Here is a 24,519-nt window from a genome sequence, read left to right on the forward strand (position 1 = left end):
AACATCTCAAATTTGGATTCATCAGACCAGAGGACAGATTTCCACCATTCTAATGTCTATTGCTCGTGTTTCTTGGCCCAAGTCTCTTCTTCTTATTGGTGTCCTTTAGTAGTGGTTTCTTTGCAGCAATTCGATCATTGAAGGCCTGATTCACACAGTCTCCTCTGAACAGTTGATGTTGAGATRTTTCTATTACTTGAACTCTGTGAAGCATTTAATTGGGCTGCAAGTTCTGAGGCTGGTAACTCTAATGAACTTATCCTCTGCACCAGAGGTAACATTGAGTCTCCCTTTCCTGTGGCGGTCCTCATGAGAGCCAGTTTCATCATAGCGCTTGATGGTTTTTGCGACTGCACTTGAAGAAACTTTCAAAGTCCTTCAAATTTTCCGGATTGACTGACCTTCATGTCTTAAATTAATGACGGGCTGTCGTTTCTCTTTGCTTATTTGAGCTGTTCTTGCCATAATATGGACTTGGTCTTTTACCAAATAGGGCTATCTTCTGTACACCACCCCTACCTTGTCACAACACAACTGATTGGCTCAAACGCATTAAGAAGGAAAGAAATTCCACCAAAAAACAAGGCACACCTAAACTTAATATTGAAATGCATTCCAGGTGACTTCCTCATGAAGCTGGTTGAGAGAATGCCAAGAATGTGCAAAGCTGTCATTAAGGCAAAGGGTGGCTACTTTGAACAATCTAAAATATATTTTGATTTGGTTACTACATGATTCCATATGTGTTATTTCGTAGTTTTGATGTCTTCACTATTATTCTACATTGTAGAAAAAAAATWAAAATAAAGAGAAACCCTTGAATGAGTAGGTATGTCCAAACTTTTGACTGGTACTGTAAATGGAGTGGTCTGTTGGTAGATGGAGAAAAKAAATTCACTTAATCCATGCTATTGTTCTTTGATAAAGAGTCTCTCCMTTCTCATATAAGTTAGGATTCCTAAGGTACCCTGTAAGAGCTTTTGTGCACAAGCCCCTTCAGTGTCATAAATGTAAAAGATTTGGTCACGTGTCAAGTGTGTGCAGAAGGGAAGAGTATCATGAAGTGAAATTCTGCAACTGTGGAGGTGAACATGTGCCTGAATTCCTGGGGTGCCTTGTTGGTGAAAGAGAATGAGATGGCAAGGGTAAGGAGTGTCCAGTGTGTCTCCTATCCGGGGGCGGTGAGAAGATTGGAAGGAACGAGTGGCGGGRAAAAAGCAATGGTAGTAGAGCCACCAAGACCAGTGAAGGTTTCTCATAAACCGAGGGATAGTGAAATGCTACATGTTAAAAAAGTGGACTTTGTATTATTTATTGCAGTGTTCATAATCTGTACAGCACAAGTGGAGAAGAAGTCGAAKAAAATTGGAATCATTGTGAATGCAGCTGTACCTTTTTTGGATCTTTGTGATTTCACAGCCGAGGCCATGCAAKAAATCCTGTCGGTGAATGTTCCGCCATCACAGGCCTCTGAGCCTGTGTAAGGATGTATTTTGGAGTGGACTGTGACTGAAGAAGTGGGATGGGTTTTGTTAGTTGACGTGTCTAATTTGGTATTTTATATGATGTCGTTTTTCCCCGTTCAGTTTTATAATTTTCTCATTCAATACCCCGTCCAGATGGTGGCAGTAATGCACCATTGATATTGGATGCCAACCACCGGTAAACCTCATCGAAGAAGAAGAGGTCGTCCTCACACTCCAGTACAGTAGGTGGCGGTGTATGCAGCTTTCAGTTGGTTGCGATCCGACAATACACATTTTATTAATAAGAAGAAAGAATCCGAAAAAGACTTGAGTCAACGACCCAACTCATTCTCGTTTGGCAGCTGAAACTTAACCACAGTGGAAAGGAGTCACCGTCCCAAGTTCTAGTCTCCTGTTGGTGGGTTAGATACAGAGAAGCTAGCGAACTTGTTTTGCTTGTTAGCCGTGTATTTATGTGAGGCTGTTGTTTGGTTACTTAATCCSGATTCCTCCAAAATGCCTAACATAAAGATATTCAGCGGTAGCTCTCATCCGGACCTTGGCCAAAAAATTTCTGACCGCCTGGGACTTGAGCTGGGGAAGGTTGTGACCAAAAAATTCAGCAACCAGGAGACATGGTAGGTTAAAAGTGTTTTAAACAATTCATATATTTGACCGAGTACCAGCTAACTACGGTTAGTTATTTTACCAGTGGGTGAACGTTTTGCCTGGGAATGTTGCTTTGGTTGTTAGCTAGGATACAGTAACGTTAGCTAGCTAACTAAAGTTAGCCCACATGGCCGATTGAAAGCGCGAGTGAGTGTGGTAGTTATTGTTGTTAGTTAGCTAACTAAATTAGCTTACTGCAAACGTGTTCCACAACTAATCTAGCTAGCTAACTAGCATTATTTAGATTTGTTGTTAACTTAAAAAATGAGACGGTAAGGGCAGGAGGCCTAACGTTGGAACTGCAACTCCCAAAATCCATGTGGACTATTGTAATGCCGGGCATACRCAACACGTTTTTTGCCGTCCCAGACGAATTTTAACGATCGGGGTGAAATTCTATGTATTAACTTGGACTAAGATCAGTACTCCTGGACTCGCGTAGTTTGAGCGGGTGAAGGRCATGCGGWTGGTGGCTGTAACGTTTTCCAGACCCTTGTCGGATGATGGTTTGATAATGTTTCTTGTAGTATGARCAGTGCTATGACGCGATTGGTCAAGGACTACTGCCAATGAGCACTCAGCATGTTAGACCAAAACAAGAATGGAAGAGGAAAGTAACAATACSCAGGTTGTCACTGGTTACCACAGCCTAAAACAAAAATTGGGGTCATAATTTAAGGTTAGGGCTAGGCGCAATGTTAGCAGTGTGGTTAAGGTTAGGTTTCAAATCAGTTTTTAATAATTGTTTGCATTAATCGTAGCGGTTTAGCCATAATTATGACTCGAGGCCTATCACAAAGGCCCAATAGTGTGTGATTGTTGCCCTGGGAGTTCCTGCATATGGCCATTCCTGCATCTTTTTTTCAGGKGTGAAGGACACTATCTACCGGTACTATGTACTATTAGACATTGTAGCTAGCTAGCACACCGTTCCCTTCGATCCTGCCTGCCGAAAACCTGCTAACTCCGGGAAAGCAGTGCCCGACAGGCGGGGGTGAAGTACGCGAACTACATATCCTGCCTGCTATGTACTGGTGTCCTAGCTAACTAGCTAGAACACAGTGTCCTTCGCTCCCACTTGCCGAACACCTGCCGTCGATAACAGAACTGCGGGAAAAYGTAACCTGACAGGCGGGGGCGAAGGACACTGTCTACCGGTGCCCAATCTATCGTTAGCTAGCTAGCTACCTATCCCGTCTGCTGTGTACCGGTAGGCTGGACAATGGAACAAGTCAAAATTGCTGAAAGAATGTTGGCTAAGCTGGAACACTAGCGCGAGCCCATAGCAAATGAATGTAATTGAACGTTCGCAGAGCCCGTTTTGACTGGAGTGATGCTTAGAATTSCATTTCGCCTAAAAGGCMMWWTTTTTTCCCCTTTTGAATTTTACCACAATCTGTTTGTTGACAAAACTGAAAAGAAAAAAAAACTTGTGTATACAGTGAACATCTGCACCTCGATGGTGTCAACTGTGCTTATGTCTGCGTAATGAGAAAGTACGGAAAAAACTTCTGACTATTGATGATGACAAACGAGCTTGCTGCYCAGACTTACATAATTACAAAGAGGAGATTCTCCTGATTTAAAAATCTAAATAAACACATTGTGAGATATTTGGCGAAATAGACCGGAATGCCTCTCCAGAGGAAAACAATGGGGGGCGCTCAGCATTCCAAGGGCAAAAACAATTTTGGCTAGTGTAACAGTTTAACTTTAGTACGTCCCCTCGCCCCAGACGCTGGGCGCGAACAGGACCCTCTGCACACATCAACAACAGTCACCCACGAAGCGTCGTTACCCATCGCCTCACAAAAGCCGCGGCCCTTGCAGAGCAAGGGAACCACTACTTCTAGGTTTCAGAGCAAGTGACGTAACTGACTGAAAGGCTGCTAGCTCGCACCCACCGCTAACTAGCTAGCCATTTCACATCCGTTACACTCACCCCCCTTTCGACCTCCTCCTTTTCTGCAGCAACCAGTGACTCCGGGTCAACAGCCATCAATGTAACAGTTTAACTTTAGACCGTCCCCTGCGCCCGACACGGGGCGCGAACCAGGGACCTTCTGCACACATCAACAACGGTCGCCCCACGAAGCATCGTTACCCATCGCTCCACAAAAGGCCGCGGCCCTTGCAGAGCAAGGGGAACCACTACTTCTAGGTTTCAGAGCAAGTGACGTAACGACTGAAAGGCTGCTAGCTCGCACCACCGCTAACTAGCTAGCCATTTCACATCCGTTACACTAGCATTTGATGAAAACCGAGCTCGCTGCCCAAACTTACACAATTAGACAGTGGAGATTCTCATGATTAAAATGACGTCCGACTTGAAAAAATCGACATATACACACTGCGAGATATTTGGCGAAGTAGACAGACATGCCATATTTACCCTAATTTTGGGTTGTTTACATTTGAACTGAACTCAGCAAAAAAAGAAATGTCCTCTCACTTTCAACTGTGTTTATTTCAGCAAACTTAACGTGTATAAATATTTGTATCAACATAAGATTTAATAACTGAGAATAACTGAACAAGTGCCACTGACGTGACTAACAGAAATGGAATAATGTGTCCTGAACAAAGGGGTGGTCAAAATCAAAAGTAACAGTCAGTACTGGTGTGGCCACCAGCTGCTTTAAGTACTGCGGTGCATCTCCTCCTCGTGGACTGCACCAGATTTGCCAGTTCTTGCTGAGAGATGTTACCCCACTCTTCCACCAAGGCACCTGCAAATACCCGGACATTTCTGGGGGAATGGCCCTAGCCCTCACCCTCCGATCCAACAGGTCCCAGACGTGCTCAATGGGATTGAGATCCGGGCTCTTCGCTGACCATGGCAGAAAACTGACATTCCTGTCTTGCAGGAAATCACATACAGAACAAGCAGTATGGCTGGTGGCATTGTCATGCTGGAGGGTCATGTCAGGATGAGCCTGCAGGAAGGGTACCAACATGAGGGAGGCTGGGATATCCCCTTCCTGTAACGCACAGCGTTGAGATTGCCTGCAATGACAACAAGCTCAGTCCGATGACACACCGCCCCAGACCATGACGGACCCTCCACCTCCAAATCGATCCGCTCTAGAGTAGAGATCGACCGATTAATCGGAATGGCCGATTAATTAGGGCCGATTTCAAGTTTTCATAACAATCGGAAATTGGTATTTTTGGGCGCCGATAAAAAAAACAAAAAAAAAACAAATTTTTAATACCTTTTATTTAACTAGGCAAGACAGTTAAGAACACATTCTTATTTTCAATGACGGCCGAGGAACGGTGGGTTAACTGCCTTGTTCAGGGGCAGAACGACAGATTTTCACCTTGTCAGCTCGGGGGATCAAATCTTGCAACCTTACAGTTAACTAGTCCAACGCAATAACACCTGCCTCTTTCTCGTTGCACTCCACAAGGAGACTGCCTGTTACGCGAATGCAGTAAGCCAAGGTAAGTTGCTAGCTAGCATTAAACTTATCTTATAAAAAACAATCAATCATAACCACTAGTTACTACACATGGTTTGATGATATATACTAGATATTATCTAGCGTGTCCTGCGTTGCATATAATCTGACTGAGCATACAAGTACTAAGTATCTGACTGAGCGGTGGTAGGCAGAAGCAGGCGCGAAAACATTCATTCAAACAGCACTTTCGTGCGTTTTGCCGGCAGCTCTTCGTTGTGCGTCAAGCATTGCGCTGTTTTAGACTTCAAGCCTATCAACTCCCGAGATGAGGCTGGTGTAACCGAAGTGAAATGGCTAGCTAGTTAGCGTGCGCTAATAGTGTTTCAAACGTCACTCGCTCTGAGCCTTCTAGTAGTTTTTCCCTTGCTCTGCATGGGTAACACTGCTTCGATGGTGGCTGTTGTCGTTGTCTTGCTGGTTCGAGCTCAGGGAGGAGCGAGGAGAGGGACGGAAGCTATACTGTTACACTTGCAATATTAAAGTGCCTATAAGAACATCCAATAGTCAAAGGTTAATGAAATACAAATGGTATAGAAGAAATAGTCCTATAATAACTACAACCTAAAACTTCTTACCTGGGAATATTGAAGACTCATGTTAAAAGGAACCACCAGCTTTCATATGTTCTCATGTTCTGAGCAAGGAACTGGAACGTTAGCTTTCTTACATAGCACATATTGCACTTTTACTTTCTTCTCCAACACTTTGTTTTTGCATTATTTAAACCAAATTGAACACGTTTCATTATTTACTTGAGGCTAAATTGATTTTATTGATGTATTATATTAAGTTAAAATAAGTGTTTCATTCAGTATTGTTGTAATTGTCATTATTACAAATAAAATAAATCGGCCGATTAATCGGTATCGGCTTTCTTGGTCCTCCAATAATCGGTATCGGCGTTGAAAAATCATAATCGGTCGACCTCTACTCTAGAGTTCAGGCCTTGGTGCAGCGCTCATTCTTCGATGATAAACGTGAATCCGACCATCACCCCTGGTGAGACAAAACCGCGACTCGTCAGTGAAGAGCACTTTTTGCCAGTCCTGTCTGGTTCAGCAACGGTGGGTTTGTGGCCCATAGGCAATGTTGCTGCCGGTGATGTCTGGTGAGGACATGCCTTACAACAGGCCTACAAGCCCTCAGCCCAGCCTCTCTCAGCCTATTGCGAACAGTCTGAGCGCTGATGGAGGATTGTGAGTTCCTGGTGTAAACTGCAGCTGTTGTTGACATCCTGTACCTGTCCCGGCAGGTGTGAGGTTCGGATGTACCGATCCTGTGCAGGTGTTACACCGTGGTCTGCCCTGCGAGGATGATCAACTGTCCGTCCTGTTCCCTGTAGCGCTGTCTTAGGCGTCTCACAGTACGGACATTGCAATTTATTGCCTGGCCACATCTGCAGTCCTTATGCCCCCTTGCAGCATGCCTAAGGCATGTTCACACAGATGAGCAGGGATCCTGGGCATCTTTCTTTTGGTGTTTTTCAGAGTCAGTAGAAAGGCCTCTTTAGAGTCCTAAGTTTTCATAACTGTGACCTTAGTTGCCTACCGTCTGTAAGCTTTTAGTGCCTAACGACCGTTCCACAGGTGCATGTTCATTAATTGTTTATGGTTCATTAAACAAGCATGGGAAACGGTGTTTAAACCCTTTACAATGAAGATCTGTGAAGTTATGGATTTTTACGAATTATCTTTGAAAGGCATGGTCCTGAAAAAGGGACGTTTCTTTTTTTGCTGGGTTTATAAACAATGTGAGCGGGTCTCATTGCCAACAATAGCAAAGCAGGCATTGTGACGTAGAACAATAAGCTGGGAATAGACTTCCGGGAGGTGAGTTGGTGCCACGGTGCTCTATAGAACTAATAGGAGCTGGCAGGGTGAAACGTGCCCTAAAACAAGGCTTGTTTTTTCGTGATTACTTCAAAACGACAGCAAGCAGMTGGGAAATATGGCCATATTATGAAACTGGGCTACACGGCAGATGCAATAAACTGGTTTTCATCAGAAAAAAGCATTGTTAAAAATGTYGTGTGTCCAGCCTAGTACCGGAGTCCTAGCTAATGTCGCTTCGCCTCTTCTGTGGAGTTTATCAGCAGTTTGCATTCAACGTTATGGTGCATTACCACCACCTACTGTACTGGAGCCCTTCCGCTTGTGTACCGGAGTCCTAATAAAAAAAAATGGACCAATTAATGTATAAAGAGGGGTTCCTGCAAATGCAGGAATTCTCCCATGCAGGAACGCCCTGAATGCAGGTCGCAATTGCAMYATTCTCCAAAGGCYGGCAGATGGTGATATTGARTCCGACTGAAAAAAGATATAGGTCGACCGAAAGTCGTCTTTTTTTAACCAATCGACTGGTCAAAATTTTWAAATGTACTTTTCCATATATACAGTACCAGTCAAAGTTTCAACATCAACTGTGCTGCAACAGAACAATAAAGGACACCAATAAGAAGAGACTTGCTTGGGCCAAGAAACGCGAGCAATGGACATTAGACCGGTGGAAATCTGTCCTTTTGAGATTTTTGGTTCCAATGATATCCACATGTGTGGTTCCCACTGAAGCATGGAGGAGGAGGTGTGGGGGTGCTTTGCTGGTGACACTCAGTGATTTATTTAGAATTCAAGGTACACTTAACCAGAATAGCTACCACAGCATTCTGCTGCGATACGCCATCCCGCCTGGTTTGGGCTTCGTGGGACTCATTTGTTTTTCAACAAGGCAATGACCCAACACACCTCCAGTCTGTAAGGGCTATTTGACCAAGAAGTCAAATAGTTTAAAAAACAATTTAAGCATAATTGTTTAACACCTGGACCTTTCTCTCTCGTTTTGAGGCATGACTTACCGTGTTCCGACCATAGGAATGTTAAAAGGATTATTTTATAAACACTTCCTCATATGCTATTGAAACCAGTGTTTCTCTCATGTTCTCAACTTCATTTAGTTTCCCAGCAGCCAAAGACACAATCCTAGTCATATTAACAACCCATGCTATTTTTTGCATCTTTAGATCTTCCCCTTTTCTACATTTTGCAAGGATATTTTCATCTCTCATATATAACCGCTTGCAGTTGTGATGTGCTTTGGAGAACGGTGTTTTCTAGCTAACTGTATTTTGGAACATTCGCGCTTATAGCCTACTGCTGTGTGTGTGTGTATTGCTGCTCTTACAATATGAAGAAGTAGCCTAATAGTTTGTCATAATTTTAAGTTAAATGTTCTAATCTGTTGCATCAGACTCATTGCTGGTAAGTAAAAAATTATGTGCAGTGCTTTTATTCATTTGGGATCTGTTGTCCCACAACTGTCCTAGAGTCTTGCGATATTTATTTCAGCCATGCAATAGGCTTTTTATTTGCCTATTCTGTTGGTAATTGAATAGGACTATGTAAATCATATGCATTGTCATCTGTCGGTGTTGTTTACCTTTGTACAATGTGTGTGAAGGAACATAACGATGCACTCTGATAATTCTCATCACTGCACTTCAGGTATAGGCTTTACCGGCATTTAAAACACACTTCCAGGTTTTCCGATCACAAGTAACTCCGATTACGAGTATGAAGTGGGATAAAACGGATACGAGTATGACAATCAGCACACCTCTTAACTAGGGATGCACGATATATCGTTGAACATATATTGCGCTACACGTGCAACACAGCATTCCTAACCTAGCCCACAATGTCTGCTGTGTGGATCGAGCAGTCATTTGAAAGAGTAAGAACATTTCAGCGAGACAACTCAAAGCGCAAAATCCATTAACGCCAAGATAATGGATTTCATTGCACTTGACAATCAACCGTTCTGTCGTGGTGATGTTGGCTTTCACGCCGGTCAAGCACCGGTACATTATCAAGTGCACTATTGTTCGAATGTTGCCCTACCGGAGTTACACAATATTAGCTTCATGAGATACATACTATGGAACGCTGTTTGGGTCTTTGTGTGTCAAAAATATTCACGTCAAATAACACTATTTGACAATAACACTATTTGATGGGTTAAATAAGCTTTTAATTTGACATGTCAAATAACACAGTTCTATTATAGAATGTGTTCTGAATTTGCACGTGCAAGCCAAGCGCCACCACTACTATCAGTAGCACTGTCAAAGCTGTACAATAAAGTCTGCAAACACTGGCCACAAACGATGTGTTTACAATACCGCGTGGTAATAAAGCATTATTGTTCGACTCCCCCCCCCCCCAAACTTTCGGGTAGCAAGCTAGCTTGGTACCTAGCTGCACACCAACTACAACCCATGTAGACAACAATAGACCAGTAGAAACTGCAGTCATTTTCACTATTCTTAGCAATGATTTAGGAATCCTTGTAAGGATTAGCACAATGGTTGAATTTGCGGTTTGCCTTCAAAATAAAAGTACGTCTTTGAAAGTGATGTAGAAGGTTACAATTGGTGGATCATGCATATTTAGAATAAATAATGGGACTCCCAATCACGGCCGGATGTGATACAGCCTGTATTCAACCAGGGACTGTAGTGACACCTCTTGCACTGAGATTCTGTGGCTTAGACGGCTGTGTGTGTGTTAACTATTTAACTGTACTAAATGATTAAAGGCCGCTATTGGTATTTTGTTTTATTTGGTCTAAGTGGAAAGATTCTGGATTATTGATACTCGGCCCCAAAATGTATATCTCGGTTCAATACCAGTACTCTTCACCTAACGCAGCACTGTATCGCATTAGTGTTATGGGTGAATAAAGACCTGATTGACAAACGCGATACACAACATCCGGGATTTGCATTTAGCCACTAGCATAGTGGCAGAAAATGGTGTTTCATAAGGAAAGTATGCATATTTTCCCTGTTTATTATTTCCCCCCGTCTTCTTACCATTAAATAAAGTTTAGGAAATTGAAGCCTATGCAGCATGTTTTAAGTACGAACCGGTCCATGAGAGAGAGAAATGTATTGCAGGCTGCTTACAATGCATTGGACGGTAAGATGACACTACTCAATACCGTCATCTGGTGTCCTTTGGGCTACAAAAGACCATAGCTCTACTGGTAAAATGCACATGAGGGTGTACTCTGCAAAATTCTGTAACCGGAAAGGGTTGGGAACCACTGCTCTAGTTAGGGTAGTTGATGTGCTCTATTTGCAACAACTGATTTTCCCTCCAACATAATTGAAATAGTTTTGATAAGACAACTTATCTTTTCATATTGCCATATTACTTGCTACTCGTGAGTTGTTGTACTGTTCCTATTAGTGATATAAAATCCCATGATCCAGTAGTCTTTGACTTGCTTACCCGTGGCCGGGTATAAGTAACAAGTGCCYTTTGAGATGTAAAAAGCCTGAGGAATTGGTTTACCTGGAGGTTTGTAATAATAGTGTTGACATCCATAGGGTTGTTCAAACTCCACAGTTTGACAAGCAATGTATAAAATAGTCACTACCATCTAAACCGCTGCAAAATATATTTTCAATAACAAAATATTGTATTTTTCRGCTGTTTGAAGCTGGTGTACAAAACTGAAAAGTAAAAGATGCAGAAAATGTAAGAATGGAAAGCATAGAAAATGTCCACAAACAGATATTTACTGCTCCTTAGTCTTGCATTRAATGAGTGACYGATCTATAACTCATATTTCTATGTGAATTTGGTTGGGTCACCCAAACAATTACATATTGCAGCTTTAAACGACAGAATAGTTGTTAGGACAGGAATGTATGACTGTGAATTAGGCCTGACCCCATTTAGTTGACTGGTCGATGGGCTGTTGGTCGACCTGAGATTTTTTTGTTGAGCAGTTGCAAAAAATGGTTGACGCCTGTTTCAGTGGACTAATCCATTGCGGAGGCCGCGGGGATGGGAACACCAATACCACCAGTAGTACATTTACTGTTAATTCCCATAATTTGTAACCTACAATGTTTGTTTGGTTAACTTAATTTCGGTTAATGCATTCATTATTATTAGTCTTTTACAGTTCCCATTTTCAGAGTTGACACGCTGTTTGCAGAGYGCACAACCTAGGCTACACTTGTGAGAAACAAGTTTTGGTTTATTTTGTTCCATTTACRATTTGTCAATTTATTCATTGTTTTGTTTGGAGTGTTCCTGTCAATGTTGATTAAGGATGCCCACCTGAATACGCATAGAAGTAGGCCTAGGCTACCTGGCCTGYGCACAAATGTAGGCTTATAAATGTGGAGATCTGATAGCATGTCTGTCTATACTCACCACCACTAATGAGCTGAGGAACTTCTAAAAGTAWGTTTTTCTTCACCTCAAACAGCAAGTAATTTTATACTGAACAAAAATATAAATGCAACATTTCAATGATTTTACTGAGTTACAGTTCATATATGGAAATCAGTAAATGTTAAATATATTCATTAAGCCCAAATCTATGGATTTCACATGACTGGGAATACAGATATGCATCTATTGGTCACAGATACAAAAAAAAAAAAATGTAGGGACGTGGATCAGAAAACCAGTCAGTATCTGGTGTGACCACCATTTGCCTCATGCAGACACATCTCCTTTGCATAGAGTTGATCAGGCTGTTTGGAACATTTCTGGGATCTTTTATAATACAGCTCATGAAATATGGGACCAACACTTTACATGTTGCGTTTATATTTTTGTTCACTGGAATGTAGCCTATTTGAAAAATCTTTCCAGCTCTCTCCCTTTCGATAACCACTTGGAGTGAAGGGGGTGGGGGGGAAGAGTCATGCTCTGATCCGGTGGAAACACCATAAAATTGTCTTACCTGATTGCTTCTTATCTCTAGTGCAAATAGCCTACATCTGTGTCTGTCTGAAACTCACTGGCAGAACTCTGAGRGTCCAGAATATTTTATACAATGTCTTAAGCTTATTTGTGCAAGCTTGTGGCTGGATCTAGTTGATACAATGTTTCAAGTTTGTTGCAGACAGGCCATGTGATTTCTTTTTATCAGGATATTTGTTACTGCTGGCTGCAATGTTTTTATTTGTTGACTTTATGTAGGCTATTTTTACATAGATGGCAATAGTTACTTTTAGATTTGTATAATTCATTTGTGATTAATAAAAATTATATACATGACAATGATTTTGCGATACATAGACTTTATTATAAAATAAATGAAAYGCTTCCACAAATGTGCATATGAAAATCATAACTGGCGAGCAGATCGTTAGAAAGGGTAAGATAAATTGGCATTCCAAATGGAATGGTGTAACCTGGTGTAACCTATTATYGGAAACTTYGGGAGCATAATGGCAGAATCTGCGAATGCCAGTTGGAGGTGGTGGTTCGGGAACCGTTTTTTCCCCTGCTGGTTAGACTATCTTGATCTCTGGCTCCCTCTTGAGTCATTTGTCTTAATTATTGAATCACCGTTTGCTTAAAGCATCACACAATCTTAGTGGCCTACATATAGTTGATTTTATTGAGAGTGCGCGYGAGAGGGGTTTTAACATTTCGAACAGCATTTTTTCCCTCTTTTTTTTTTTGGGTGTGAATATATGGATCATTCRTTGAGTGTTTTTGTCTATTGACCTGGAAGCCCATGATGCCATGATTTATGTACATTAACAGATTGGTCTTCATGTTCTCTACCTGTCACCATGTATAGCCTACTGTCTGACAGTCTATGATTTGATCCTGCAGCGTGGAGATCGGGGAGAGTGTCAGAGGAGAGGATGTCTACATTGTCCAGAGTGGTTGTGGTGAGATTAATGATAACTTAATGGAGCTCCTCATCATGATCAATGCCTGTAAGATTGCCTCTGCCTCACGAGTCACGGCTGTCATCCCCTGTTTCCCATATGCAAGACAAGACAAGAAGGACAAGGTGGGGGTGAGGGAAACTTAAATAGTTTGTTCTGTTCACAGCATCAACACACTTCACACTCCATATAAATCAGTCTATTTGCTTTGATTTCATACATTTGACTGCTTCACAGAAATGCCATATTGGGCAAACCAATTTGGTTGATTAGAATATAACTGCCAAAGCTAATTCAGAAAGGAGATGGGTCTCCCTCTTAGTAAATTGTTTTAATTGCATTTTCTCAATGGACTTTCTGCATGCATTGTATGAGAATAGAGATTAGCAATGTTTTTCTAAACAGAGTCGGGCTCCCATCTCTGCAAAGCTGGTGGCCAACATGTTGTCAGTGTCAGGAGCCGATCACATAATCACCATGGACCTGCACGCCTCGCAGATACAGGTGAGCCTTCTGGCACATTATTTGGTTTGTTCTATCTATATTGCAGTCACTAGTGTGACAACTAAGAAGTACAAATGATTGATTAGGCTATGAGATAGTTAAGTACTATAAACGGGTTGCCTGACAACGTCACAAATGATGCACACGCATCGCAAGTGTAGAAGGCTGTGTTATGATTCTGAGCGATCAGATGTCAAGCAACAATTACAAGAAGCTGCTATGTGGGGTGGTTGGTTGCAGATAAATGTGTTTTTGTAGTGCTGAGAAATAAGAGCTTTTTGAAGTCKGTTTGGTTTTGGTTCGATTATTACAAAATACTCATGGTTTTCAGTTTCAATATTTGTTTTTGTATTTTACATGAAATGCATTATAAAATGATTAGAGCTTTTTAATGTAAAAGCCAGTCAAAAATGGTGAACATTCAATTGCCAAAACATTGAAAATATTCGCTTCTCTGTCAGGTCCACCAAGGAATATTTTTTCCCCCATTCCTAAAAGTCATCTCATCACTGCTCAGGCAGTAGCAGCCAGCCAGAAAACCATCTAACGTTATCTCTGTTCTCCCCATACTGTACTGTCTTTAGTCATCCTATTTAGCTAGGCCAGCCGGCCTRAGTATGCTGCAGAGCTGTCTGATAATCATTTTKCTAGTTCTTCAAAGTAGATGAGGCATACTTTCACGAACTCTCTATCCCTCTTGTCGTTTTGTCTACATTCCTCCCATGTGGTCTTGGGTGTATCTAACCTAACATAGCAGGCATCAGTGAACCAATCTGTCCGAGCCGGAAAAGAACTGGCACAATGGATTATGGTCATTGTAGTTAACTACCACGGTTCTGTGCTGAACTAGGTTGAATATTTATTAATGAAATCTACAACTCCCTTCAGCCCAGCATCCCATATAGTTCTTGACTTCATTTCTCTCATGAATGATTTGATGTCTCTAGATAAATGTTGCATTGGGTTCACAAAACCCGCCCGAACTAAATGGGRTTCAAGTACGCTGAACAAAAATATAAACCTAACTTGCAACAATTTCAAAGATTTTACTTAGTTACAGTTGATATGAGGAAATCGGTCAATTGAAATGAATGCATTGGGCCCTAATCTAAGTATTTCACATGACTGAGAATACAGATATGGATCTGTTGGTCACCATATACTGTACCTTAAAAAAAAGGTAGGGGTTTGGATCAGAAAAGCAGTCAGTATCTGGTGTGACCACCATATTTTCCTCATGCAGCGCACCACATCTCCTTCACTTAGAGTTGATCAGGCTGTTGATTGGCMAGTGGAATGTTGTCCGACTCCTCGTCAATGGCTGTGCGAAGTTGCTGGATATTGGCAAGAACTGAAACGGTGTCGTACACCTTGATCCAGAGCATCCCATACATGCTCAATGGGTGACATGTCTGAGTATGCAGGTCATGGAAGAACTGAGAAATTTTCAGCTTCCAGGAATTGTGTACAGATCCTTGTGGCATGGAGCCGTGCATCATGCTGAAACATGAGGTGATGGTGGTGGATGAATGGCACGACAATGGGCCTCAGGATCTCGTGACAGTATCTCTGTGCATTCAAATTGCCATTGATAAAATGCAATTGTTCRTTGTCCGTAGCTTATGCCTGCCCATACCATCACTCCACCGCTACCATGKGGAAATCACAACGTTGACATCAGCAAACTGACGCCACACATGCTGTCTGCATCTGCCCGGTACAGTTGAAACCGGCATTCATCCRCGAAGAGCATACTTCTCCAGCGTGCCAGTGGCCATCGACGGTTAGGATTTGCCCACTGAAGTCGGTTACGATGCTGAACTGCACTAAGGTCAAGACCCTGGTGAGGACTACAAGCACACAGATGAGCTTCCCTGAGAATGCTTCTGACAGTTTGTGCAGAAATGATTTGGTTGTGCAAACCCTCAGTTTRATCAGCTGTCTGGGTGGATGGTCTCYGTTGATCCGCAAGTGAAGAATTTTGATGTGGTCCTGGGCTGGCGTGGTTACACGTGGTCTGCGGTTGTGAAGCCAGTTGGACACACTGCCMAATTCTCAAACGACATTGGAGGTTGCTTATGGTAGAGAAATTGATAACATTTTCTGGCAACAGCTCTGGTGGATATTCCTGCAGTCAGTATGCCAATTGCACGCCCCCTCAACTTGAGGCATCTGTGGCATTGTGTTGAGTGACACAACTGCACATTTTAGTGGCCTTTTATTGTCCCCAGCACAAGGTGCACCTGTGTAATAATCGTGCTGTTTAATCAGMTTGATATGCCACACCTGTCAGGTGGATGGATTATCTTGGCAAAGGAGAAATGCTCACTAACAKGGATGTAAACAAATTTGGTAACAATTTAAAGAAAAATAAGCATTTGTATGGAACATTTCTGTGATCTTTTATTTCAGCTCATGAAACATGGTATCAACACTTAACATGTTTTATCATTTTTGTTCAGTGAAATTGAACCGACGTTAGTCAATTAGTTGTTTAATAACCGAAAAACCACTCAAATTAAGTTATTTCCGCCGCACTAGTATTTTGTTCATGATACCATGTCTTATTTTGACTTATGCCACGTCTATATGACAATTTTGCTAACTAACATCTGTTACGATTTATTTGAGACTTACTTTGTAAACATGTAAACTGTWTAAGTGCTTATTTTGCAAATKTATTTGTTTTTAATAAACATTTGGATCAAAATATAGTTTACATGTTGTCAACCCCATCTGTATTGCCCCAAGGAGGTGCGTGCATCAGTTTTGTTTCTAAACAACATACTGTCAATAGTGAGCCACGTGAACGTTTCTCCAAAAATCTGTTGCAAGTAAGGCCGTTTGAAGACACTGACTAGTGATCCTTTATCTTACCACGGGTTTGCTCACTGTATGCCTCTGTAGGGGTTCTTTGATATCCCCGTGGACAATCTATACGCGGAGCCAGCTGTGCTGAAATGGATCAAAGAGAACATCAATGAGTGGAAGAATTGCACCGTTGTGTCTCCTGATGCTGGAGGAGCCAAAAGGTAGATTGGAGGAGGCCAATGGGCCTGTAGATGCTTCATCATTGCAATGGGTCAAAAGGACAGATTTGAGTTGTTAGAAATATTAGCATTGTTGAAAGGATTGTTCTTGCTTAATTCATTATTTAAGGGATTTGTCAAGTTCACCTCAGGAAAGTATTTTTGATACCGTCCTTACAGTGCTTGGATTAATCATAGAATCATAAACCTGTGTCTTACTATATATTCCCTTCCTCCTATAGATGTGACTTTGTGGAATGGTTGACATCACCTGCAGTACCATAACCTCACCAATCTGTGGATTCCCTTTGCAGGGTCACCTCTATAGCAGACAGRCTGAATGTGGACTTCGCCCTAATCCACAAAGAGCGGAAGAAGGCTAACGAGGTGGACCGCATGGTCCTGGTGGGGGACGTGAAGGACCGAGTGGCCATCTTGGTTGATGACATGGCAGACACATGCGGCACCATCTGCCACGCTGCAGATAAGTGAGTCGCTACTGTGTTTAAGCTACATACATTTACAGAGACTGAATATTCAATCTTTTAAATGTACAACAAATACAGACCGGAGCTATTCCATCCGTTTTTAAGGAAGTCTCTGAAAAGAAAATGTATGGATAGCAAAGTTTATTCTTTACAAACAGAATGTGGAGATTCAACCAAATGTTTTGTTTCTGAATATCCAGGCTAGTGTCTGCTGGAGCCACAAAGGTCTATGCCATCTTGACCCATGGGATCTTTTCAGGCCCTGCTATCACCCGCATCAACAACGCCTGTTTTGAGGCTGTGGTTGTCACAAATACCATCCCTCAGGAGGATAAGATGAAACACTGTTCAAAAATACAGGTTAGAATCCCAAGCTCATCACAGGAGCTCAGCACCTGATGTTTCCTTGTAGTTGCAGAGTTTAGATCACTTGGGGAATTGAAACAAACATTCCATTATTTTCAAAAATGATAAGTTGAGTTGTTTTGACAAATGTTTTTCTTTCACAAATTACAGATCACATGACACCAGTAYAAGCACACATACCAACCTCCCTCCACCCCATGAAAACCTTTCAAACTTTGTCCAAACAATGTTCAATGATTACCTAAGCAGCAGGCTGTCAACAATCTTAATTTCAATGGCTCAGCATRTTGCCTGGACTACTTACATTTCTGCTTGATTGATTCTTACTGTGTATTGCRTTGTCTAACTCCTTACTGTTCTGAACATTTCCAAATCTGTGAGTTTAGTTACTGCAGTGTTTCCTCTTGAAGAATTTGTAATAGGGATTCTATAATATTTATGAACGACTTAAGCTCAGTTCTGGTGACTTTWAAAAAAAAGGACCCCACCACACSCGGTTGCCACTACTCAACAAAAAATCTGTCTCATCAAAATTGAAGTCACTCCCCMAAAATTATTTTGAGTTATGATGGCGTTTTACCCCAAGTTACCCTACAATTGACCCGTGTTACATTTAGCCCCACTCCCCTATGCACTAACAGCAAATTGTGGAGTGGTAACACGCTTAACCATGCCACTGCTAAAAACTCAGGGTTTAAAATGGTGCAGTTCATGCATATTTAGGAGATGAGAAATAAATAAAGTAGGAATCRAAAGCTAGGATCCCCCTGTTTTCCCCGCGTTAGGAAGAATTGTTGTGCGTTGACTGCTTGTCAGAATGCATGTTTCACTCCCTATGGCACCTGTAACTTGACTGTGCCTCGAGGAATATTTATCTTGCGTAGAACACACAAAAACATGCTGACAAAAAATGTATAAACTATTCTAGTATGGGGTTGTCTGAATGTTCTATTCATTACTCATTTTGTTTGCAGAGGAAGTAAATGTGGACTGATCCTGGATCTTCAAAGTGTGCCTTGGCAAAACATTTTGTTCCATAATTTTTTGTGCAATGATTTTGCCGTGGCGCAGMGCCACAGCTAAGTAACTGTARCAGAAACACTGACCTACTGGTGGTGTTATTTCGTTAACCAATTGCTTTCATTGTGGTTTGAAATTTTTATCTGTGGGGGAAATAAGTTTGGGTGATAATTTGATTTATACATTTGTTTCCCCCCCCCACTCATCCTTTCAGGTTATTGACATCTCCATGATTCTGGCTGAGGCTATTCGCCGGACACACAACGGCGAGTCAGTGTCGTATCTCTTCAGCCATGTTCCCTTGTAACATCCCATGAACAACCCCACCCTGCTTTCACTGGAAACCTGTACCAAAGGACGGRTGTCTGGAGCACCACCATCTCAGCCCATCCATTTATTCCCCATCTCAGGAAGGAAGGAAATACTGTGGGGTCAATTAAAAAAAAAAAAAAAGCTCCTTGCCAATATTCTGTTACAGTGCACTGGCTATCAACTGGTTTGACCTTTTGACTTACCAAATGAAGATTTTAGTTAATTGGTGTATTAATATGCCAGGCTGTTTCATATTGGCATTGTCTGCCATGTTGTTTCACATAGGCATTGTGTACTACAAGATTGAAAAGCTCTAGTTTACATTGCTGYTGACAGCCATTTTGAGAGAAATGTTCACGCCAATATGGCGTTATGTTTAATGAGCTTGTTATTTTATGTTACTGATCTGTTTTTTCCGCTGCAAGGCGGTCTATCCACTTGCATTTCCTAGATAATGTTATAATTTTGAGATGCTTGTACTGATAGAACTCTGCGTTTACACAGTTCAACAACAAAGCATTGTGTACTGTTTACATCTACGCTTTAGTTAGACTTTAGTAGTTTTTATGCCTTTGTTTTTCAAGCTATATTCTAGGACGTGTTTGCAGTTCCAATTACAAGTGTCCTTAGTTCTATGCCTTGGTGTGTTGATACTATGATTTTAATATTTAGTTGCATGATTTTTATGTAGTTGTAATCAAAGCATGACTTGCAGTGCACACATACAGGTAACTGCCAAAATAAAGGAAACCCCAACATAGTGTCTTAATAGGGCGTTGGGGCACCACGAGCCACCAGAACAGCTTCAATGTGCCTTGGYGTAGATTCTACAAGTCTCTGGAACTCTATTGGAATGCGACACCATTCTTCCACGAGAAATTCCATCATTTGGTGTTTTCTTGATGGTGGTGGAAAACACTCAGGCACTGCTCCAGAATCTCCCATAAGTGTTGAATCGGGKTGAGACCCTTTAAACCCTCTATGCTCMTTTGAGACCCCTCTTTCAAAGTCACTGAGATATCTTTTAGACATGGTAGCCAAAATAATGGGAAACGGGGCATTTTTGTACATGACCCTAAGCATGATGGGATGTTTTAATTGCGTAATTAACTCAAACTCCATCTATGTGGCTGCAACTGCTTTCAATATACTTTGAATCGCTCATTCACTCAAGTGTTTCCTTTTATTTTGGTATTTACCTCTACCTAATGAATGTGATTCAATATCATGCACATCTGCCATATTTTATAAATCAAGCAATAAGGCGTGTAGTGCATGGAGCCTAATGTAGCTGTCACATTATTTGAGCTTTACGAATCCAAGTGGTTTTGCGTAGCGGTATTGGGAAGTTTAAATTATATGAACTTTCACGCTAAAATTCGGGAAGCCTAAGGGCACTCGCCACGTGGGGTAGCATGCACCCTTTCAAAACTTCAGTTCAGTCTATTTCGAAAACAATGGCTTGTGTAGTTTAAAGCCTGCCCATGTGTAAGGCCTGCTTACATCTTTTTCTTTCGAGTATTAAGTATTGTCAGTCCGTCCTATAACGCTCAAACACGGCTGTAGCTGCTTCAAGAGTCGGTAAAAGCAATCCATACCAAGACCATTATACCCCAGAATCGAATCTGATTTTACTGTTTAAGCCAATGTGTGTAATGTGTGTAAATGTGTCTGATTTTAGCTGAGATTATAGCTCTTTAAACCTACTCTGACACCTCTTGATTGATTTGAGGATCCCTGTTGCCTTAAAGTGAAAATGTGCCAGATTTAATATTGTTTCCATAAGATTTCCTGCCTTCTCCACAACATCGAGACAAGAAATGAATGTATTGGGTTATGAATTTGGAACAATAAAATTTTATCTGGAACTTTGAATAGATTAAAAAAAAAAAAAAAAATGTGTTTATCTATGCAATTCAAATTAACGACCTGGGAGTGGGGAATTTGGCAGTCAGAGGGCTTAGTCTAAAGTCCCTGTTTTGTTCATATGTATGCATTGTATTCCCTTGATGTATAATAAAACCATTTCCTTTGGGATAGATGCATCACACAAAAACACTGCATGCCTACTACCAAATAATGAGTGAAGCAAGGTGTCCACAGCAGTAGTTATGAAGCCTACCTGGCGCTGCTAACAGAATAATTATATCACAATGGAACGCTGGGGGAGCTTCTTCGGCCGTTGGTTACCGTTATCAACAACAGCCAGCAAGCCAGGCAACAACATGATTGTGGTCCTTGTCTTGTGGGTGGTATGGAAAAATCCCTATCAAACAAAGGCAAATTTTTTTGTACTAATGTAGCCATGTATCCAAGTGTCGGTATATAACGTAGCTAKTTTTGTTGGAATACGAGCATTAGCTAGCTAGATATGAATTAAACCGGAMCTTTATATCGCTAGCTAACTTTTTTTTACTTTGACGTTACTGTAGCTAGGTACTGTACTAGCTAAATGTGTGCTCTAGMTAGTATTTTCAGTCTTGTAGGCTATGTTGAGATGTAGTATATAAGCAAGCTATATGAATAAATCAAGACGGTTAACCCCTCCTTATATCCTTGACTTGGTCATTTCAAAATGTCTTGACAAGTAGTCCCAGTGGACGGTTTTATTAGAGGTCAACACTATCGGATCTGCTACAGTACAGGCTGGCTGGCCAAGTAACGTTAGGGGTTTATTTTGGCCGAGGACAAGATTGATGAGTGACTGGTGTGTGATCTGACTTCTCCTGTGTGATTGCTAGCAAGTCATTAACGATACTCATCACTTATGACTGCTGTTGTCACCAAGTCTGATCCTTTCTCAGAGGCAGCTTGTCGACTCTTTAATCCACATAAGACCCTGACACTGCTTTAAAGCCATCCAAGCTGTTGAGTCTCTCCTGCAAATCTGGGTCAGTACTGAGTGTAGTGGAGGTAACATTATTCAGTGGCTCTACATTTTGAGAGCTACTTTGGACATTGATAATATCGCATTTACTTGATGTCACTTTGAAAGAAATGTTTGATTTGTGTTCTGAATTTAGTCTATAATTCAGCTGCTTTTTATTTTTCAGTGTGGTCAAGTAGTGTTGTTTTTCAGTCAGTGAAAAGTGAAGAACACTGGAGAATTGGAGAGCAGTTTAGGCCGGATATCGGGATGGAGCAGGACATTGCTGCACTGGAGCTGGTAGAAGTTCGAAAGTTACATGAATTAGTGCGGAGACTGGAAATTCAAAATGAATTTCTAACCGAGAGGCGAAGAAATATCAACACCAAAAACCAGTCTCTCTCTGGTGTGCTTATCAGCTGTCCCTCTTCGCTGGAAGAACATCTAAACTGCTGTGATTTGCCAGACCCTGAACCAGCAGAGGTCAACGGTGGGGATGGTATATCTCCACCTCTTGAAAGCCCCAGAGATACACTAGTGAGGCAGGATGGACACGTATATGATGGCTGTTATACACACTTGCCCCACAGTGACATGTTGGAGGAGACACACAGGCAAGGATGCATGGGGTCAGAGGAGCTGGTGGTCAGGGACACAGAGAAGAGAGCAGAGCAGTCTTCTCTGGAGCTAGTGGACCTCCTGGACCTAGAGGAGTGTTGTGAGGTGGAGAATGAAGTGAGCTGGTAGGTACCCGCACAATTTGTTGATAAAACTCTAAACTGTATAGTGTCAAGAATTTGCAACTTCACTATTTTAGGCAACATTTTTGTCCATGCCTTTGCAAACCACCTTTTTTAATACCTCAGTTGCTTAATTATAATTGAGAGTATTTAAGCAGAATCTCTCATTCATTATTAGGTTATATGAGTCACCCAAGAAAGGGGCATCTGCTGAGAGAAGTGATGAGTCCCCTATAAAGTGGTGCAGACAGGTCCTGGACAACCCCAGCCCTGAAACAGAGGTGGCATGTCACACACTAATTAATATCCTGGACCAAAGTAAGTACTGCACAGTATATTACAATCTCTCTCACACAAATGGACACAGACTAAAAGTGGCCATAATGCTTTATCATCTTGAACAGGTAACTCCTATTCATTTAATTTCCTTATTCTTTCCTTTAGAGACGAGATGGAGGAGTATCTTTAGCAGTCGCTCCCACAGACGTCCTGTAGCCTTCCCTGACACTGGCCATCTCTGCATGGGCTCACCTTCCCCTCGGTACCACAGATCAACTGACAGAAGTCAACAAAGCAACAAACCTAACAGCTCAGGTAGGGTGCAATCTGGAGAAAACAATTCCCAATTCGTAAAACTGTTCTCTCCCATGGGTGCCTGTACATGCATTCGGAAAGTATTCAGACCCCTTGACTTTWTCCACCAAAAATGTACGTTACAGCCTTATTCTAAAATAGATTCAATAGTTTTTTCCCCCTCATCAATCTACGCACAATACTCCACAATGACAAAGCAAAAACAGSTTTTTARWWTTTTTTGCAATATTTACATAAGTATTCAGACCCTTTACTTGGGAATGATGCTACAAGCTTGGCACACCTGTATTTGGGGAGTTTCTCCCATTCTTCTCTGCAGATCCTCTCAAGCTCAGTCAGGTTKGATGGGGAGCATCGCTRCATAGCTATTTTCAGGTCTCTCCAGAGATGTTCGATCGGGTTCAAGTCCGGGCTCTGGCTGGGCCACTCAAGGACATTCAGAGACTTGTCCCGAAGCCACTCCTGCGGTGTCTTGGCTGTGTGCTTAGGGTCATTGTCCTGTTGGAAGGTGAACCTTCACCCCAGTCTGAGGTCCTGAGCGCTCTGTGGCAAGTTTTCATCAAGGATATCTCTGTACTTTGCTCCGTTCATCTTTCCCTCGATCCTGACTTCTTCTAGTCGCTGCTGCTGAAAAACGTCCCCACAGCATGATGCTGCCACCACCATGCTTCACCGTAGGGATGGTGCCAGGTTTCCTACAGACGTGACGCTTGGCATTCAGGCCAAATAGTTCAATCTTGGTTTCATCAGACCAGAGAATCTTGTTTCTCATGGTCTGAGAGTCCTTTAGGTGCCTTTTGGCAAACTCCAAGCGGGCTGTCATGTGCTTTTTACTGAGGAGTGGATTCTGTCTGGCCACTACCATAAAGGCCTGATTGGTAGAGTGCTGCAGAGATGATTGTCCTTCTGGAAGGTTCTCCTATCTCCACAGAGGAACTCTGGAGCTCTGTCAGAGTGACCAAGGCCCTTCTCCACTGATCGCTCAGTTTGGCTGGGCGGCCAGCTCTAGGAAGAGTCTTGGTGGTTCCAAACTTCTTCCATTTAAGAATGATGGAGGCCACTGTGTTCTTGGGGACCTTCAATGTTTYAGAAATGTTTTGGTACCCTTCCCTAGATCTGTGCCTCGACATAATCCTGTCTCMGAGCTCTAYGGACAATTCCTTTGACCTCATGGCTTGGTTTTTGCTCTGGCGTGAACTGTCCACTGTGGGACCTTATATAGACAGGTGTGTGGCTTTCCAAATCATGTCCAATCAATTGAATTTACCACAGGTGGACTCCAATCAAGTTGTA

General features: G+C 42.0%; 2 protein-coding genes across 3 annotated transcripts in view; both read left to right on the forward strand.

Annotated features, from left to right (window-relative positions):
• Positions 1-1,769: 1,769 nt before the first annotated feature.
• LOC111950293 (ribose-phosphate pyrophosphokinase 1) lies at positions 1,770-21,063 on the forward strand. 2 transcript variants are annotated; one of them, XM_023967759.2, is made up of 7 exons: positions 1,770-2,104; positions 13,249-13,432; positions 13,713-13,811; positions 16,719-16,843; positions 17,155-17,328; positions 17,529-17,688; positions 18,929-21,063. In XM_023967759.2, exons 1-7 carry the CDS (start codon positions 1,983-1,985, stop codon positions 19,019-19,021), a joined length of 957 nt encoding a protein of 318 aa, XP_023823527.1. In that variant the 5' UTR covers positions 1,770-1,982; the 3' UTR covers positions 19,022-21,063. The 2 variants fall into 2 exon arrangements, with proteins under 2 accessions (XP_023823527.1, XP_023823526.1); XM_023967758.2 differs by having other exon boundaries at positions 1,778-2,104; positions 13,249-13,438.
• A 375-nt stretch (positions 21,064-21,438) lies between these two features.
• The window catches only part of LOC139022894 (SLAIN motif-containing protein-like), a 21,826-nt gene continuing 18,745 nt past the window's right edge, over positions 21,439-24,519 (forward strand). The window contains exons 1-3 of the mRNA XM_070434474.1: positions 21,439-22,635; positions 22,811-22,950; positions 23,077-23,226. Coding sequence (XP_070290575.1) covers positions 22,163-22,635; positions 22,811-22,950; positions 23,077-23,226 — 763 coding nt within the window. The 5' untranslated portion in view covers positions 21,439-22,162. The remainder of the gene's footprint in view (positions 22,636-22,810; positions 22,951-23,076; positions 23,227-24,519) is intronic.

This window comes from Salvelinus sp. IW2-2015, linkage group LG23 (genome assembly GCF_002910315.2).
Source record: "Salvelinus sp. IW2-2015 linkage group LG23, ASM291031v2, whole genome shotgun sequence".
Classification (NCBI taxonomy): Eukaryota; Metazoa; Chordata; class Actinopteri; order Salmoniformes; family Salmonidae; genus Salvelinus; species Salvelinus sp. IW2-2015.